This window comes from Paramisgurnus dabryanus, chromosome 12 (assembly GCF_030506205.2).
Source record: "Paramisgurnus dabryanus chromosome 12, PD_genome_1.1, whole genome shotgun sequence".
NCBI classification, from domain to species: domain Eukaryota; kingdom Metazoa; phylum Chordata; class Actinopteri; order Cypriniformes; family Cobitidae; genus Paramisgurnus; species Paramisgurnus dabryanus.
Window position 1 is genome coordinate 27,173,715 of NC_133348.1, and position 20,585 is coordinate 27,194,299.

Consider the following 20,585-nt stretch of genomic DNA (forward strand, 5'->3'; position numbering starts at 1 on the left):
CACACACACACACACACAGACACACACACACACACACACACACACACACACACGCACACAGACAAAAAGTGCCTAATATGCATATTCCACATTTTATCATAAGTGTTTTAATGCAGTGACTTGCACTGGTCTTGGTCTTGACTTGGTCTCGGCCTGTCTTGGTCTTGACTCGGTCTCGACCCTTTAAAGTCTTGGTCATCACTTGGTCTCAGTTTAGGTGGTCTTGACTACAACACTAGTATTTAGTGTGGGGAACTGTTTTTCAGTTTTGACACTGTAAAATATGAAAGCTATCCACACCTTAACAGTTAGTGACCATTCAATGATTTTAGTAAATGGGTGTGTTCAGGTCAAGAGGGCAGTCATTTTAATGACAGATTTTTGTGCCCTTTAATGTACCTTAAATAAATTGTGTGCCAACCAACCCTTGACCCAACAGGCCCCGCTCTCCCCTAATGTATTTTTATATGGCATGTTTGTAAAAACTCCTTAAATTTCCTATTATAACCAACTATTCTTAATAATACACCATATATAGTATATCTGATAGTAAATCTGACTAGTACAATGTGTCTACAAATAATAGTGTCAGATATTTCTATAATCAAATCATAGCAAGACTTTGTTTCTCAGTGAATACGGCCACCTAGTGGCCTTTTCCATAAAGTGAGGCACATCAGTGTTTCATCGAGCCCACAATACTGCACACAGTGCGCATTGGTTATTATGTTAAACCATGCTTGCTTTTGACCATCTAGTCCTGAGAGACCTATTATTAACTTATTAGCCATCACAGACAGAGTTAAACCCGAATTACAGTTCACTAAAATAATATTCAAAATAAAATTAGGATAACCTGGGATCACAAGGTAAACAAACACAAATGATTCATGCAAAGTAAAATCAACACGTAACAAAATAGGTTCCTTTTTTGTGCACAAGAAAATCTAAAAAAAAAAAAAAAAACACTAAGCAAAAATGACAGATTAAACCGCAACAGCATAAGACAACATGCAAAACAAAAACGCAAGTCAAATTTTAATAGTGCTTTAATAAAGTTCAACAAAGGCAAAAAACTTGGTTTTCAAGCTACTTAAGATCTATACTTACATAATACAGCCTTCATAGAGATGCGAATCAGTGACAAAACATTTTGGTGAAACAGTAAATGAAACCATGTACAAACAATAAACTGACTTTGTTACATAAGAAAAAGCCAAGCGAAATGTAGGTAGGATTTATTGTTAAAAGGCCCTTGCCTTTTCAAACAAAGACCTGATATCTAAAATAAATCTGAAAGGCACAAAACAAGGAGCATGATAAATGAACTACCCTTAAACCTTTCCTCTGTTCAATCTTTAGTATGAAATTCACAATAACAGTAGTGAGTTGCTAAACATACAAACACGGGGGACTGTATAGTGTAGGACCGTAAGGGGTTAAAAAAGACTGAACACAAACTTCGTACAGAGGGGAAAATATTTGCAATACACAAATCAGAGCACGTGTTGAAATCCTCCTCAGCAGAGCACAGACTTAAAAGGAGCACTTCTTTCATAAGAGCACAGTTCGGTTTCATCCCCCAAAATATGACGCTGCCTGAGCTTCAGGAATAAATACAAACTAGAAGTGTAAAATAAAGCTGACCAGTATTAAGGTAGGAAGGGTGGGGTAGCTTGACCGAGCACTTCATCGACACCTAATGCAGTAAACTGCGCGCGCACACAAACACACACACACACACACTTATGATTGAGAACAACACAAACTCTGTGATGCACGGCCCAAACATGCACCATACCAACAGAGCGGATCTTTAGCCAGAGTATACGTTAGAAAATTCGATGCTAGACACAAACACATTTAGTGAAACTGACAACATTACACTTGACTTGCTTGTTCATTGGTATCTCTGCTGTTAAACATACAAAGGTGTAAAACACAGCAAATTTCAAAGAAAACGACTGGTACACAGTTCTTGGTTGTTTTAGTGTTTGTATACGTTGAAAAGTGGTGACGAAAGGGTCCTCGCGTTGGACGATAGGCTTTTAACTAACTCTGCTACGAAAATCACCATCAAACACTTAAAACTGCATTAAAAAGGCCATCCTAACACATCAGAAACAACCTTTAAGTTAGCGTAGGCGCTAAAATTGGCTCCCTGCACCAAATACATTTTTTATACATTTGAGGGGGAAGTGTATTGTTGTAAATAAAAGGTCTCCTGTAAAACTATTCAGGTAAAAAGGTCATCTTAAAAGAAAAAAAAAACTACTTTTGAATAACTGGATGGCACACAATTTTGTGCAGATATCACTCAAACAGCACAGTAGCACTGAGATTTCACTCTTCAGTCCTCAAACTGGGAAGATTTCTCCTGAAATGTACAGTTTCAGGTCTCGTTGCATCTCGCCCTGACAGTTTTGGGTTTTGACCTTCGGACTTCTACCACTCTGCATCGCCAATGGCTTTGGAGAACACGTAATCCCGCCCGTTCAGATTCATTATCCCATCTTTCAGGTGAAATTTCCATTTGTTCTTACTTCTGTGAATCTAAAGCAAAGATATTTTGTCAATTTCATTAAAAAGATCAAAGAGATGCTTGGCCCAGTGTTGGAAACAAAATCATTGGGCAAATTTTTGTCAAATCAATGTGTTTAAATACATTTTCCTATTACTGAAAAGAATAGTTCAGCCAAAAATGAAAATTGTGTCTTCATTTACTCACCATAAAGTTGTTCCAAACTTGTATAAATTGTTTTGTTCTGCTTAAAGGATTAGTCCATTTTCTTAAAAACAAATCCAGATAATTTACTCACCACCATGTCATCCAAAATGTCGATGTCTTTCTTTGTTCAGTCGAAAATAAATTATGTTTTTTGAGGAAAACATTCCAGGATTTTTTTCATTTCAATGGCCTTTAATAGAGCCCAACACTTAACAGTTTTAATGCATTTTAAAATTGCAGTTTCAAAGGAATCTTAGCGATCCCAAATGAGGCATAAGGGTCTTATCTAGTGAAACGATTGTCATTTTTGGCAAGAAAAATAAAAAATATGCACTTTTAAACAACAACTTCTCGTCTTCCTCCGGTCATGTGACGCGTCAGCGCGACCTCACATAATTGCGTAATGACGTGGAAATTCAGGTTACATATATGAAACGCACATTTGCGGACCATTTTAAACAATAAACTGACACAAATACATTAATTTGTATCATTCAACACATACAACAACGTCAGAACGGTCCTCTTTTTCCACACTTGTAAACACTGGGGGTAGTTTCGCATACATCATCCGTGACCTCTTGACGTCATGACGTATTGGATGAGGTTGCGCTGGCTCGTCACAGGACCGGAGATAGACGAGAATTTGTGGTTTAAAAGTGCATATTTCTTATCTTTCTTGTCAAAAATGACAATCGTTTCGCTAGATAAGACACTTATGCCTCGTTTTGGATCGTTTAGACTCCTTTGAAACTGCAATTTTAAACTGCATTAAAACTGTTAAGTGTTGGGGTCCATTAAAGTGAGAAAAATCCTGGAATGTTTTCCTCAAAAAACATAATTTCTTCTCGACTGAACAAAGAAAGACAATTTTGGATGTCATGGTGGTGCGTAAATTATCTGGATTTTTTTTAAAGAAAATGGACTAATCCTTTAACACAAATGAAGAAAAAAAATGATCTGGGGCACCATTGACTAACATGGTGTTAGTGTTTTCTACAATAAAAGTTTTGGTGACCCAGGTCTGAAAATTTTTCAAAATATTTTATTTGTGTTAAGTAAAACAAAGAAATGTATACAAGTTTGAAACAACTTGATGGGGAGTAAATGACTGAAATTTTATTTTTGGGTGAACTATCCCTTTAAAGCTTGCGGGTAATTTTTAAAATAAAGCTATCCCTTTAAGCTTGTGGGTAATTTTTAAAATAAAAATTACCCACAAGATTCAAGAAAGATTCAAGATTCAATAATGTTTTTATTGTCATTCTAACAAAACACTAAAAAAGTGCAATGCAGAACGATTACGTGGCATAGGATCATCACAAAAACAAACACAAATAAACACCATCAACACACACTCACCTTGTCATACTGGCAAACCACCACATTCTCAGTGTCAAACAGCTCCTGGTCTTCTTCATCACTAACATCATCACCACTGTTTAAAGGCTCCTGCATTTAAAACAAAACTTTAATACAAAATTAGGCTGATCGGAGATCTTGCCCCAAAAACACTCTGTATAGCACGCACCTCCTCCACCTGTCCGTCCTCAGCGCCATCTTTTTCCTTATCTTCATCGTCATCCTCATCATACTCTTCCTCCTCCTCATCATCATCTGAGGATGTGTCTCCAGCACCATCCACCTGGAGCATCATGGGAGGTTGTTGTGAGGCCTGTTGTTGTTGTTGTTGTTGCTGCTGCTGTTGTGCCGGTTGCACTTGAGGTTGAGCCTGCACCTGCACAGCTCCCTGTCCAGGCTGCGCAGTCATGGCCGCTGCCTGCATGACCTAAAGGCACAATGGGCTTTAATACAAGGGCACCTCATACATTTTTGATATCAGATCAACGGTCAAGAAAATCTCAATGCCAACCAATAGGTCCAAGATGTACTTTTAAAAGCATGTCATGCAAAGAGGTTGAGCTGACCTGAGTGTTCTGCTGGACTTTGTTTCCTGTAAGGACAATCTGCTGTGGTTGGATGATGACGCCGGTCTGCTGAGAAATTCCACCCTGAATAGGGGTCAACACCTGCACAAACATGTGTTCGGTCAAAATCATACATGAGCTTAGAAGGAATCGTGTATACATTCTCCGCATTTTCTGATTACCACTCATTTTGCTGATAAAAACAAATTTACTTTTCTGTTTTACAAATTGATTACAAAATTAAAAGTATTTCACTCATGTCAGCCAAATGCATTCATACGTGGCCTAAACATTCAGGGACGGTTTTTGGCTTAAGCCCAGAATAAAATGCATGTTTGACGTCCAAACTGAAAACAGCTTGCAGTGACATCTTGCCCCTCTCTGTAAACATGCAAATATAAATATAGCAAATTGGTCTGATGATAAATTTAAAATATCCCATGTTAGCCTAAATATCCCTCATTAAGAAATGTGTAATAAAATTACAATCTTACATAAACCAACCCCTCAAACAAAGAAAGAAACAGACCAACATGATAGCTCCATACTTAGTTTCACTCTGAAACATGCCACGTCACACAATGTAATTGCAAATGTGTTTGTTAAAGGCAGGGTGCACTATTTAAAAAAAATAAAAATAAAATAAATAAATAAAAAAAAGCTAAGGGAGGGAGTCGGCCCGCGTACCAAAACCCACGTAGCCAATCAGCGATAAGGGGTGGTCTACTAACCGACATCATTGCCTGGGTTGTGTATGTGTGGGACAGGTCTATCAAAAGAAGGTCCAGATTCTATTGGGTAGGGCTGGGCGGTATGACGGTATATTCCGTTACCGCGGAATAAAATGTCAGACGTAACAGATTTTTCTATTCCGTCTATTCCGCGGAATGCAAATAAGTGGGCGTGGCTAACTCTGCCCTCCAGCATGTTAGACTGAGTGTGACGGAGAAACATGTAAAATAGTTCACTTATAAAAAATGAACGAGTTATTTGTGTAATTTTTATAATAAGTGCCAGTGAATCCACCACGGGTCACGCAGCGAGACTCTTGTCTTGCTCGCTCTCTTGCTCGCTCTCGTGCTCTCTCTCTCTCGCGCGCGCGCGCGCTCTCTTTATCTCCTCATGCAGCAGCTGGCCGGCCGGTCTCTCGCGTGCAGAGGTCTCTCTAGGCAAGCGCAAGGAGCTGCGACGCGAAAATAAAGAGTTCTTCTCGCACATAATGCTAATAGTTGTTTTTCTGAACTTTAAGCAAGCTAAGATAAAACTCGCATTTATATCAGTGATGTGCGCTGCTGGAGCGACGTAGTTTGATGCGCCATTTGCTTATACAAACATATTTGATCGGAAAGACGAGAAAGAAATGCAAATGTTAAGGTATAATAGACAGTAAAGGGCGTCAAGACCTTAAAACAAACTTTATGATCATCACATCATAGCACCTGTCACATTTATAATATCTAGAGCTTCTTCTCTCATATACAGGTATTTATCCTGTCTGTAGGTTTTTGCATATATTTATACCTGTTCATTTTACATATTGCATATGTTTAATGTAATGTATGCATCAATACAAAATACAATGAAGCCATACTATAGCTTCAATAATCTATAAAATTAATAACTCAATTAAAAACAAGATTCTGTCTAATCAAGACTTATCTGTTGTTATCTTCTGGGCATTTTCACTTTAACATTATTAACTTTAAATTTCTCATATTTTAAAACTGTGGTGAGCATTTAGTTAAAAGCTATAGTGAGTGGTGTATTTCTGTACATTTTTATTATCAAAAAACAATATAAACTGAAAAACATGTATACCGTCAAATATTCCGTTCCGTGAAATAAAATGACTCATTCCGTGGAATACATTTTTGGTCATTCCGCCCACCCCTACTATTGGGGTAGGGGCGTGTTTGTTTATGCGATTTAAAATATCTTTTGGCTTTCAGAGATCGTGCACCACGCCTTTAAGTCACTGACTTGAGATACTATAACTCTAAAAGCTTTGAAATATTGCATAAACTATCCTAACTACCACACCCTGGAACCTGTTCTTCATCAGCTCTGATATTTGCTTCATAAACAACCAAGAGAGCTGACAGATGCTTTGCATTATTTACTACAATGGGTATAATACAGCACTCTGCACAGGGTAATAAATCAACTGGTATCTGCCTTTTCAATCTATAAATGTTATCAAAATGACATTATTTTAGCATCCATTGATTGAACAAGACCAAAAATGTCCCTCATGCAACATGGCCATGTTTTTGATAGCGCCACTGTGTTACAAACCTAAAAAGAGCTTAGGCATAGTTTGGACTCTGCATAGTAAGCTGGGACCGTCACTTTTAAGATAACAGCACTGACCTGCTGTATGACAGGGGCCTGCACTCCACCAGTCTGCATCTGTGGCAGGACCTGCGGCAGTAACATTTGCTGCTGAGGCTGAATGATGTATTGAGTTCCATTGGCAGCTCTGACCACCTGCAAGAGCTGACCTGAAAGACCAAAAGAAATACAGAAGCTTCTTTAATTTACTGAACATTGTCTTAGTTTCATAAAATGAAGTGGTTCAGACAATGTGACCCTAGCTGTGAAAACCTAGCTTATGTAATTTGTGTGATTAACTTTTCTACATAAAATACTACTACATTAAATCGTCATACATAATGTAAAGAATATTCTGTAAAAATATGAAACTTTGATGCTTCTAATATCATAATTAAATTATAAGACTAGCCTGGATTTCACAGACAGGGTCACATTTGAATTAGTTAATTTCTTGGATTTTCTTAAAACTTCAGGAGCAATCTCACACAAAAAAATTCAGATTGTGAAAAACATTTCAGTCGTTTCTAAAGAGAAATCTCACACAGAGTCTGTATAACATGGTCCTTCTACAATATTGATTTGACCATCCCAAAGCGTGATCACTTACCCTGATGGGTGATAAATTGTGGTAATGCCAAAGTTGCTGCTGTGGCTGCTGCACTCTAGTAAAACAAACAGATTAAAAACACAAGTGAAACTTCTGATAAGACACACATTATAATAAATAAATAAATAAATAAATAAATAAATAAATAAAGTGAGAGTTTATGTAGATTATTTTTGACACCATTTAAGCTTCTGTGGCTATTAGACATATTTTTTATACTTGAAAATTGTATCAAGTGTGTATGTGCAAGCATATATTTTATATAGTTAACCATCAGGTTTTTTTAGGTCTTTTTGCTTAAATACTTCATAAATCGGTTTATACTTAAGGAGAAACGTAGTTTCTGATGCACTCTGCTGAGCCTCATTTAAGCATATACCGGTATGAGGACGTGCGCGTCGTGAATGTGCCGCCACAAACTGCAAGTCTGGAAAAAAACTGTTATGATGTTCCTGATTCTCAATCTGTGGATGTTTTTCATCACTAAAATGGAGTTTGGGAAGTTACAGCAAAGCAAAGATGACAACAGGTTTACTCGAGACAGCGCAAGCCAGCATAAGGGAAAAGCTAATCTTTATTATAGCGATGACGTTGGTAGTGAAGACCAATCAGTGATCTACGGTGTCAGGTGTCACATTTTGGTATCAGCTCGGGTTGCTTGGAACCCCGACCTAGGTGGTACTAAAAATAGTATCGGGTACTACGTACTGCACCCAGTGAAAAAGTACTATGCAATGGAAAAGCGCCATTAGTAATCCAATTTGCAATCAACAGCTCAGTCTAAACCATTTTTCAAGACAGACTCCTCCTACCCTCCATCTGTTCTCCTGATCATTTCCGTAGTGGCAAGTCCAACACGAATCCTTACTAACTGCAAAAGCATTTCAAAATAGTCCCATACTCACCATTCCGGTTGTGTTCATGTGCTGGAGATGCTTGGGCTCTTGAACAATGACCTGCTGCTGATGAGCTGAAATTAAAACATTGTGCTGTTTAAATGAGCTCATCAACATCGGGGACAACAGGCTAATGTAGTGCATTGAAAAACAAAACAAAAAATGAATTAAATTAAAACCACAGTCTTTTAGGGTGGGTAGACAGTTGCTTACTGGTTCGAATTGAAAGAAGCCCTGTCAACAAAGTGCAATGCAATATTTGAAATAGTCTTAAATATAATCTTGAATATTCTTGTGATATATCATTTTATCATTTAATATTATACAAGCCCTCTCCTCAAGACATCCTGAGGTATTAATAATTGCCCATACCACAATATGTGCAGGACAAGTTACGCAATAGATGAAAATGATTTTTATTTCTTGTACTCCTTCAGGTTGGGCCTTACCCTGCTGCGGAGGCAGGAGCATTTGCTGTGGTTGGCTTTGTTGCGGTGTCTGCTGAGCTTGTTGGGCCTGCTGCTGTGAAGCTTGCAAAGCATGCTGCTCATCTGTGTGAAACCCTTCCACCGCTTTGGACTGCATCAGCTTATTTTCCCATAACTGCATTAGAATAAAGACACATTCTTAACATACCATACATTTAAACTGAATGTTAATATACTCCAGTAGCTACATAGTTTAATACTAACAAGGCCAAGGGTTTGGTTCCCAGGCAAGAAGCGAAATGATACAGAATCTTAATAAATGTTGTAATACTTTTCCCAAATGTCTTACCGTTTTAAGCTCCATCAGGACCTGTTCATCAACTCCCTCATCCAGGAAAAGCTCACGGACTTCGCTGATGACATCTTCCATCACTGATCTATACAGTTTAGGCTATAATAAAAAGGCAAATCATTGTAAACCCTGTGAATTACGTAGGGAATTGACGACGGGCCGTTGAATTATTTGAAAATAATGCACACCCAAGGTGGTTTTTCGAATTTGAATAATTCAAAGGACAGGAGTCAATTATTCAACTTATACCCTGGTTATTATAAGACGTTTGACAGGTTAGTTGTGCACAGTGGCTGCCAATGACTTATTTTTCGAGGGCACATGATGCAAAGCTCATCACAACATGTATGTAGCCCGTCACGTGTGGCTCATCCTTTCAAAATATGTGTTCAGCACGTCATGTAAGCTTAAGTGTACCATGTGTGATGTCAAAATACGAACCTGCTGCAGACACGTCTAAAGGGTTTATTATAAGAGAGAACGTGTCTCTTTTATCATAAATTCTTTCAACGTGTGTGCAGTCGGCTCGTATTTTGACAAGAGGCATGATGAACATGACGCAACGAACACATATTTTGAAATGATGAGCAACACAAAACACTCCAGACACATATTTAGAATTTACACCAGTCGGAAGTTTAGTCACTGGCTGCCACTGGGTGTACGGTTCACAGGTGAAAACGACACCCATGGAACACTTCTCAACCAATCAAAATAAAGCATTCAACAGGCCCATGTTATTATGAAAACAAATTTTACATTGTTTAGCAGCACATCACTTAGAAAGCCAATTTGAAGATTTGCAGCTATACTGCAGATGCATTGTTCAATGTGGTGCAGAGAATCTTGACAGCACTTTACAATCTATACAGATGACTGGTAATGGATCAGGGCCGTAACCACAAAAGACATTGAGGGGAACACGCCCCCGCCCCATTAACCAGAAACTTTGATCTTTTTAATATAGGTACATAATAGCCCTGGTTGTTTTGGTCCAATGTTCAAAATTTGGTTACGGTCTTGTAATGGATGATAGTACATTCAAAACGATTATAAACATAAACAGTTCCCAAATAAGTTCCCACGTTTTCAACAATGCATTTTCATGTTTTAGTAATTTGTTATTGTTTGACAAGGACCTTCAAATAACTAGACATTTTTATTTAATACAAAAATCTATATTTTTTATTTCTTTATGATTTAATCTTAAACCATTTCCATATAAATGTTTACCAAAATATATATATACTGGATACACAAAAAAATATTGTATAACATATATATATATATATAGCCTATGAAAAATAATAACTTGGCGGAATAAAGTAAATTTGCTATGGTGTGTAGAAGCTCTAAAAAGACATCTCGTTCCGGTACTGCCCGTATCTGAAACGTGATGCGTCTATTTGTAGCGCTTTTATCCGCCGCGCAGCCCATAAACAGCAACTGGACCTCTGCAACCGCGCTCAACCGATTGCGAGTAAACGAACAAAAATACGCAATGTTAGCACACGTCCACTTCCGGAAGCAGTCATTCCGGAACAACTGTGCAAATATCTTCTTCTGGCCAGAAAACCACCATTGCTACGCTAGCACAAATACGTTTTCCCGAGCCTTATAAACGTTGGTCAACCCTATACAAGAGCACGAAGCCTGTGTCCTGTCCGTGGCGCGCGGCCCGAACCCTCACTATTTAAAGCGCGGTGTGGTGTTTATATGCAGAGCCGTGACGTAGCGCCAGCTAGCACCTTCCCATCCCAGGCAGTCTATATTAGAGCGCCGGTATGGCTGTATAAAACCAGGCGTCTGAAAGAAGGAGGGTCAGAGGCGGAGAGAGACCCACATAGAGACGGAGAAGAGCGACGGTAGCCATGATGAAACAGCATTTGCCTTCGCTGTAATAGTCGGTTAAGAGGTTTCATTGTGAAAGTCTGGGTTTATTTGCATGGGTTTCGATACTATGGGGGGGACATGTGCAAGTACATACGTTAAAAATGATATGGTGAGGAAGATTCAGCTCAAATATGGCGCAGTCGTAGTTTGTACAGCAAATCCAATTCTTCTCCTTTTTATGTCTATGTATGTCTACTGCCCGCTAAAATTATAGAATGTGTTAAAGAACCAAGCTGTTATATCGACTTGCATTAAGAAATAATTGAATATACAGTTTATTTCCCGTATTTAACGTTAACAGGTTTCTAGTCGACCGCGGGTAAATGTAATAAAATCCGCGTTTTGTTATAAAAAAATACATTTTATATCACAATATATACATTCACTTAATGAATCGGCACCAGATTCGCGGCATTTTTTCCCCAGAATCACCGGATCAGATGCAGCCGTATGTTCCCTTAAACACTCACACACACTTCCTTAAACAGTTTAAATGGATCAGCTTTGTCGTGTGTGCTGCTAATATCTTTTATTATTGTAATTGCCAAGTTATGGGTTTGGTTAAAATGTATTGCATCTAGCCACAATGCTTGGACACGTGTGTGATTTAGAGTATGAGTGCCGTTTGTCTGATCCTTACCACTTGGTTCGAGTTAGCCGAGCTCGCCATTATGAGCGCAGTGGGGGGAAAAATACACAGCAAATATCAAGCGAGAAGCCAAAAAAGCATTTAAAAAAACCACGGAAACATCTAAAACGCAGAAGACGATTGTTTAAAAGTTGCCGGTCTAAGTATTGGAAATAAAAACACAGCTCTTTACGGTCTTATTCACAGTCCCAGGGCTGCTGCTCCCCAGCCGTCCGTCTTCTTCAGTCCTCTGCCTTTATATACTGAGCTGCGAGAGACACAGGGCAGGGTCAAGCAGGCATTGGACGAACTATCGCGAGATTTGAACGCGCTCGATATGCAGATCCTGAATCTGTGTACTTCCGCGACAAATGATTGTCGGCTTTTAATGGACCGATACAGAGACTGTTCCTGAACCAGCCAACAAAGCCTCGTTTTGGCTGTAAACGTAAGACGAGAAGTGAGACGTAACGCTTCTTTTCTGTCACAATAAAGCAAGGTATTTTTTTATTAACCGATATACTCTGGGAATGTTACATCTATGCTCCATTAGCTAAGACACACTCGTTATGAGGCAATTCCTTTTTTTTTTTTTTTTGCTATGGTATGCTTTTTGGAAGAAACAAGATATTCTTCCCACAAAGACACCTTTTTAGTTTTGGTCATGCTAATTTTTGGAAAACACAGCCCCCCAAAACAGACCTTTGGCCTATGAGTATGGTCTATAATGCCTGGTGCTATTCATCAGAGCATTTATGGGATTCATGGGAAAATCCTTAAAAACTCTCAGAGCCTTTGCTAAAAATCATCATGAATCATAAAAAATAACAATTCTTAGATTAATAAAAAGTGCATGTAAACAGGAGTGAAGAGGTTTGCAGTCATGTAAACATCTTACGACAAAAAAGTTCTTACTCTGATTATTGAAAATAATTATATCTCGGTGGGCATCTAAACGTAGAGACTTTCCATGTGTAGTAACCACAGGAATAATTTTTATGTAATTGTTTTAGCATTGTTTAATTAGGTCAACATGAATTATACGCAGTGGTTCCCAACCTTTTTCACTTTAAGGCCCCCTAGTTGCTCACAACAATATTTGACGGCCCCCCCACTCACTCAATTATTTCCAAATAAAATTAACTAGAGCTTGGAATGACTAGACAGATGTATATTCGTTACTAAAATGGCAAAAAAGAAACATCTTGATTTTTGCTTGTTTTAGCTTATTTTAATGCTTGTTTTGTCCTATTTTAAAGTCATCTTGAAGCCCCCCCTGTGAGCCCCGGCCCCCTTTTGGGAAACACTGCATTATAGTAATTATAAATATATGCTTTGTGAGCATCAGTAAAAGTTTGCACTCTTTGTAATAGTTGTCCTCAGTGCGAATACATTTCAGTATAAAGTCACTGGGGTGAAATATGTAGAAGATACTGTCAAACAAAGATAGTGTAGAACAATGGGCAGTTTTATTGATTGTCTTGTATCATTGAACAATATAATAAAGTGTATGTAAACATTTAACTGGGTTATTTTGGTAAACTACTGTATTGTGTGCTCTATCTGAACAATAGCTTATTCATGGGAGTAAAAACAAAAAAAGAAAATGCAATTTGTGTAATTATTAATGTTTTGCAGATTCTGCTAGCTGTATGTAAATATATAACCCTTCCAGTATACGTGTTTAAATATTTATACAGCGTTACCAAACATAAAGCCTAATGGATGAGCCTAATGGAGTTGGTATTATTATTTTCACCACACGGGGGCAATGTATACCACCTAATTATCAACCATTGGGCTCTACTTCTCACATTCTCATGCATTTGTCTTAAATTCAGATTTCTTCAGTGCCTTTAATCATTATGAATATCAACTTTGGATGATTACGAAATGTAAATAGAAGTCAAGAAATTGCAACTTATTCAATTTGCAAAAATGCAAATTAATATCTTTACCATCTCACTAGAAAGTTGTGTAGACCTTTCCCGGAAAGGACAGTCATAAGTTCACTTGGGTTTATTTTCTTCTTCTTTATGTAAAGTTGCTTGAAACAATGCAGCATTGTAAAAAGTGCTGTGTATAAATACATTTGACTAGAGGGTGTAGCAGCCTATAGTGCACATTTTCTCAGTTTTCCTATTAAAGTTTAATGTCATGCATTCATAAGATTTAGTCTTTATCTCATTACACTTCATTGAAACTGAGAGATTATTTTTGCTCAAATGTTTGGCTCATCTGTAACTGACAGGACAAAAACCCACTTGATGTATAACTGTAATAAAGGTAATAAAATACCTGTACTATTGTACTTTTTCAGACAAAGACTAATAAAATGCATCAAGCACAGATCGCTTGCTTATAGCTCATGGAGTTGCATAGCAACAGATCTGGCTGCAGTGCTACAGAGTGAAAACAGGAAGCTGGTGGCTGCTGATTACGCCCGTACCGCCTTTAATTATGAATAGAGCTCCAGTTGCATAAACCATCAGAGCATCTTGAGTGCCATTAGCCACACCTAAACTCAATCATTGAATGCTTCAAAGTATATGCATTGTTATTATTTTCTATAAATTATATTATAGTATTTAAAAGTGAAATCTCAACTAGTCATTTTTTTATAATAAAAAACATCAAATAACATTCTGTGAAACTTAGATTTCTTTAATATTGACTGATAAGGCTGTGTCAAAGATTGAAATTACAGTGAAATAATGATATCACAAGACTTTAATCTGAATTTACAGGAAGGGTCACATATAATAAAGTTTAAATGAATTGTGTAAACTTGTAATATAATATCTTGGTAATGTTTAAATGACAAAAATATTCAGTGCAAACAACATGTCATTTAAAACTCTGATATTTTTATTATTGCAACTGGAAGACAATACATTACATAAACATTATTTTAAGTTTCAGGAGAAATATGTGGAAAAGTAACAACATGATGTGACATTATTGTCAGAGACAGTGTGGTTATTTACATGTATTGATGAAATAGTTTGATATTGTTCTTTGGCAATACGATTGCACACCAAGGAAATAGACAGCTTTATACTCGTACGGCATTGGCATCTGAGCGTATTGAAAATAGACCTGGTCGAATACATATTCATCATGACTCCATTGTGCTGAAAAATCAGACCACTGGTGAGTAAGTACAAGGACAAAAAACATATTTGGCAAAAACAAACAACATTAACAACATTGACAAAATCCTTATATTATTTCACATACAATTCCAGAGGCAGTGAGAGTTTACCAATAAATAGATCATGCATATTTTTCTCCCCCTTTCACCTTAAATGGATGTGTATGAATCAATTAAAAAGATATTGTTTTTGGTACACAACCAACCACGTGACATGGGTTATGGGAAATGGCATAAATTTAAAGCAAAACTGTAGCAGCAGTTTATTGCCAACATATCATCCTTTATCGGGGTGTGTGTGTGTCTTTGTCTCTGAGCACTCATTTTAGTAAACCAGTACCAACAGTACCACTCCATCAAATACAACCCTACACCCCTGCTGAAGACTTATAGTGCTATTTTACTATGAAAGAAAGTGCTAAAATATTTAGGGAGATTAGTATTTTAAAGGATTGATTGATATATGTGTGCTCCTGATGGACATATACGAACAGTTTCATAGGTTAAACAGAAGTGGAGTGTAAACATTCAAATAGATGATGCATAAGAAAGTAACTGTACTGTATGTATGGTGATGGCAGCAGGTAATGACCCAAACAACCAACATTTTAAAACAATAAAGACATTCGGTTTCACAGATGATGAAGTTTGTAATGTGGAGAGGGGTACTTCGAAGAGGAACTAAGGGAACATTCTAGAAAAAGGCATAACTTGTTAATTGTTCCACTATTAAAATCACTAAACTGTATTAAAGAGATAGTTCACCCAAAAATGCAAACTTAGCTGAACGCAAATGAAGATTTGGGGCACCACTGGATTCTTTTATATTATTTTTTCCTCATTTGAAAGTCAGTGGTGCCCCACATCTGTTTGGTTATAAAAAATATCTTCAAAGAAATTTATTTTTAGGTTTGGAATGACTTGAGGGTGAGTAAACGATGAACGAATTTTATTTTTTTGGTGAACTATCCCTTAATCTAGACCCAAAGGCAGTTCGACATTCCCCTTCATCGCAAAACAGTGCGGGAATCATCCCTGGATTATCCCACTACTACAGCCAATTCTAATTCCTTGTCAAACTATTTCAGTACAATTTTATGATATCAACGATGCAGGTTGCACAATAAAAAGACATCAACGGAGTATTTAACAATACAAAAGAACCGAACAGACCTCCAAGCACATGAACTAAAGGCAGGCACAACCTTAAAGGGTGTACAGAGTGGTGGGTCATTTAACACTGAGTATTAACAACACTTGAACACTTACATCAATGAATCGAAAAAGGACCACCAAAACCGAGGACCACAAAAAAAAAGGCAAAATCAGTTTCACCTGATATTCAATACAAGGCAGAGCTCTTTGTTAACAGGTTTCCAATAAGACTCTCCCTTTGGAAGAGTCGTCTGCCATATAGAAGAGATACAGTTACAAAAAGAACGAAGAAAGAAGCCTATGCTGTAAGAGATGCCTGCTAGGCGTTCTCCATCTCTCTCTCTTTTTTCTTGTAAGAAAATAAGCCATGCCTCATGCTAAATATCTATCTTACATGATCTTTCATTAAAAAAAGAAAATACTTCTTTCTTATGTACAAGCACCCATGCAATATAACCGATCAAAGAAAATCTAAGGCAAAAACTGCCTTTTCGTAAAAAAGGGAGAATAGGCTTTTTACAGTGTTATCCTGACAGGACAAATTGCTTAAATTGTGATGAAGATTAAAAAAGAATGAAGCAAACCAAAAATACAAAAAAAACACCAATAGGCATTTCTGACACATTGAAAAAAAAGATCAGTTTTTTTGTGTGCTTTCAAACAGGAACCAACATCATTTGAACATCAGAATCTAAGAGAGAATTGGCATATTGCATTTGTTTCCACAGGCCACTTCATCCTCAAAAAACATTTGCTGCTAGTTAAATAGAATATATTTGCCTTTACAGATGGTTTTTGCAATATAGGTTAGGATTTCGACTTTTTTCTTTAACTATTATTGGTCTTACTAAGTGTGCATGGATTAGCTGCACATTAATGGAAATCATCTTTGGCACACCTGAAAGCAGCATATAAAATCTCTCAGAATGGACAACAAACCAGAAAGACAACAACAGAACTATTTGCTACAACATAACTAAAGGTGCACTCAGCAATTTTTGTGCATGTCCAAATGGCAGTGGTCTGGGAGTTAAACTTTGACTTTTAAATACTTTTCGGTTCATAATTCCATTTTCATAGTAAGCCAGAATTTTATTTATTTATGAGCGATAATAGAAAGTTTACTGAGATAAAGAGATTAACGTTGAGCTAATTTTGTAATCTCAACATGGCAGAAAATAAATAAACTTTGTATGAAATTATATTATATAATATACATAATTGTATTAGCAGTGGTATAAAAAGACCTTACGAAATGAACTGTATTGTTTTTATTACCATAGAATGAGTCGCTTTTATTATATACACTGTGGGTCCCCTTAAATATAAGTCGATATCTCGCACCACCACGTTTCTACTGTAGCCATAAATGGACAAACCATTCTTCGAAACGAGTTTTATCACTACGTTGTCTCGGACGACGACATGTTTGTCTTCTGACGGCTACTGTTGCTTCACTATGCAATTCGAAAAGGAGGAGTGAGATGTAGACTGAGCCGTTGGTTGCAATTCACAGTCTCACCACTAGATGCTGCTAAAAATCTACCCATTGGACCTTTAACAACTAATATGTGTATATTAACTCTTTCCCCGCCATTGACGAGTTAACAAAATTGGCTCAACTTTAATCTCTTTATCTCAGTAAACTTTCTACTTAACTCGTCAATTAAGAGAAAATGCTTCCCTTGCAATGACGAGTATTTTCGGCAATCCGCAATACCGTTATTATCCACCAGGTCTTCCGCAAATTATACAACCCGCAAACAACGCCTCACGTGAAAGAGTAAAGGTACATTCACGCTGCCCATTCACTTTTGTGGATCCTTCGGTGCCGCGTCAGTGCCATTGCTCGCAGCAGAAGTTGAACATTTCTCAACTGGCAACGCGTGCATCAGCCAATCAGATCGCCTTATGCAAATAACTTAGGCAGAGCCAGCCAATTAAGTTTTTTTTTTTTTTTGAAAGCAGAGGGTTTGTTCTTTCATTTGATATATTGTATGTGTATATATTTAAAGAAGAACATGTTCTGAAATGCATTATACTTTTGTAAAAATCATGAAAAATGCTGGCGTTTAATAATTAAATTTTTTTGGTTTGGTTTTGAAAGTACTATTTTTATTTTTGTTAAGAAATAATTGCTAAGTGCACCTTTAGTTTTTTTTTTAATTGTTCGGAAGGCTTAATGAAAGTAAAACAAAAACATGAAAACATTTTTGCACTCAAATGACTAAAACTTACTATGGCTTTTATCCGTCTTTGCACATACACATACTGGCACGAATATGCTCGCAGATACACACACAAAACAACAATGAATATGAAATTCTTTCAGCCAGAAATAAAATAAAAAAACACAAGGACGACAGTGATTTTATTGATATTGCAACAACTGACCATATTCACCTGATATCCTGGAACAGAAGTATTTAAATCTGCGTTAACCGTATTTTCATTCATCTTTTACTTCCTCTTTTAGCTCCTTTTCAACTTTACATGCACACTGACCGCTGCGCAGGCCAGCCAGGTGAAGCAATGACCCTGCAGCCTCCTTCATCTCCTCATCATCTTCCTCATTTCCCAGGAGCTTGTCTGCCCTCCTCTTTTTCAGGGGAAGCGTGTCGTCAGGGGTCCGTATGTGGAGTAGGAGGTTGGAAGGCGGTGGTTTAGTGTCCAGGGGAAAGTCTTTTTGTTCCTCCTTGACCTCAGTGACCATCAGCTCCTGATCGTGGCTGTAGGCAGAGAGGGATCCCTGAGTGGAGCAGGAGGAGAGGGGGGAAGAAACGTCCCTCTTTATACTCAGGGACTGTGAGGTGCTGTACGTGTGATCCTCCTGTTGATCATCGCTGGGTGGAGGAGAGTCACTGTGCAGACCGTTTTTACCCTGTGTCAGGTAGTCGCCCAGGGCTGATCTAATAAGACAAGAGGAGGGAAAAGAAAAGCAAATAAATTACATTAAGTTTATTGTGGTTACGCAGTTGAAAGATGCTTTTATCCAAAGCAAATTACAGAGGAACATATTTTATGTTTTCCCTGGAAATTAAACCCACAGCGTTGGTACAACCACTTACAAACATTAAAGTCTATCTGTCTATATGTCTGTCTGTCTATGGATCTGTCTGTCTGTCTATGGATCTGTCTGTCTCTCTATGGATCTGTCTGTCTGTCTGTCTGTCTGTCTGTCTTTCTATTCATCTATGAATCTGTCAGTCTATCTATGGATCTGTCTGTCTGTCAGTCTCTCTGTCTATATAAGATCTGTCTGTCTGTCTGTCTATTTATGGTTATGTTTGTCATTCTTTCTATGATATGTCTATTTGTCTATCTATGAATATGTATGTCTGTCTGTCTGTCTATGGATCTGCCTGTCTGTCTATCTATGGATCTGCCTGTCTATTTATGGATATGCCTGTCTGTCTTTCTGTCTGTCTGTCTGTCCGTCCATCTATGAATATGTCTGTCTATCTGTCTGTCTGTCTGTCTATCTATGGATATGTCTGTCTATCCATAGATCTGTCTATCTATCTATGGATATGTCTGTCTGTCTTCCTATGACATGTCTGTTTGTCTATCTATGAATATTTCTGTCTGTCTGTCTTTCTATGGATCTGTCTGTCTGTCTAACTATGGATATGTCTGTCTATCTATAGATCTGTCTGTCTATCTATAGATCTGTCTGTCTATCTATGTATGTCTGTCGGTCTTCCTATGACATGTCTGTTTGTCTATCTATGAATATTTCTGTCTGTCTGTCTGTCTTTCTATGGATCTGTCTGTCTATCTGTCTATGGATATGTCTGTCTATTTATGGATATGCCTGTCTGTCTATCTATGGATCTGTCTGTCTGTCTGTCTATCTATGATCTGTCTGTCTTTCTATCTATCTATGGATCTGTCTGTCTGTCTGTCTGTCTATCTATGATCTGTCTGTCTTTCTATCTATCTATGGATCTGTCTGTCTGTCTATAGATCTGTCTGTCTGTCTGTCTGTCTATTTATGGTTATGTTTGTCATTCTTTCTATGATATGTCTATTTGTCTATCTATGAATATGTATGTCTGTCTGTCTGTCTATGGATCTGCCTGTCTGTCTATCTATGGATATGTCTGTCTATTTATGGATATGCCTGTCTGTCTGTCTGTCTGTCTGTCTGTCCATCCATCTATCTATGAATATGTCTGTCTATCAATGGATCTGTCTGTCTGTCTGTCTGTCTGTCTGTCTGTCTATGGATATGTCTGTCTATCTATAGGACTGTCTATCTATCTATGGATATGTCTGTCTGTCTTCCTATGACATGTCTGTTTGTCTATCTATGAATATTTCTGTCTGTCTGTCTTTCTATGGATCTGTCTGTCTATCTATGGATCTGTCTGTCTGTCTGTCTGTCTAACTATGGATATGTCTGTCTATCTATAGATCTGTCTGTCTATCTATAGATCTGTCTGTCTATCTATGTATATGTCTGTCGGTCTTCCTATGACA

General features: G+C 37.6%; 2 protein-coding genes across 3 annotated transcripts in view; both read right to left on the reverse strand.

Moving 5' to 3' along the window:
* Positions 1–1,031: 1,031 nt before the first annotated feature.
* On the reverse strand, positions 1,032–12,058 carry gtf2a1 (general transcription factor IIA, 1). 2 transcript variants are annotated; one of them, XM_065257383.2, is made up of 10 exons: positions 11,807–12,058; positions 9,271–9,372; positions 8,943–9,096; positions 8,503–8,567; positions 7,598–7,652; positions 7,027–7,157; positions 4,657–4,758; positions 4,260–4,517; positions 4,091–4,180; positions 1,032–2,553 (listed from the first exon to the last, which is right to left on the reverse strand). In XM_065257383.2, exons 1-10 carry the CDS (start codon positions 11,834–11,836, stop codon positions 2,446–2,448), a joined length of 1,095 nt encoding a protein of 364 aa, XP_065113455.1. In that variant the 5' UTR covers positions 11,837–12,058; the 3' UTR covers positions 1,032–2,445. The 2 variants fall into 2 exon arrangements, with proteins under 2 accessions (XP_065113455.1, XP_065113456.1); XM_065257384.1 differs by having other exon boundaries at positions 11,988–12,020.
* Positions 12,059–14,641: 2,583 nt separating this feature from the next.
* Positions 14,642–20,585, reverse strand: part of ches1 (checkpoint suppressor 1) — a 43,973-nt gene continuing 38,029 nt past the window's right edge. The window contains exon 6 of the mRNA XM_065257385.1: positions 14,642–19,012. Within this exon, the coding sequence (XP_065113457.1) occupies positions 18,553–19,012 (460 nt within the window). The 3' untranslated portion in view covers positions 14,642–18,552. The remainder of the gene's footprint in view (positions 19,013–20,585) is intronic.

Coding starts and splice junctions, on each gene's coding strand:
- gtf2a1 (XM_065257383.2), bottom strand. CDS start 11,836: ATGGCGAGCTCGGCTAACTCGAACCAAGTG. Junction 4,759..7,026: donor AGGCCCCTGTCATACAGCAG/GTCAGTGCTGTT, acceptor ATGTTTGTGCAG/GTGTTGACCCCTATTCAGGG. Junction 4,518..4,656: donor AAGTCCAGCAGAACACTCAG/GTCAGCTCAACC, acceptor TTGTGCCTTTAG/GTCATGCAGGCAGCGGCCAT.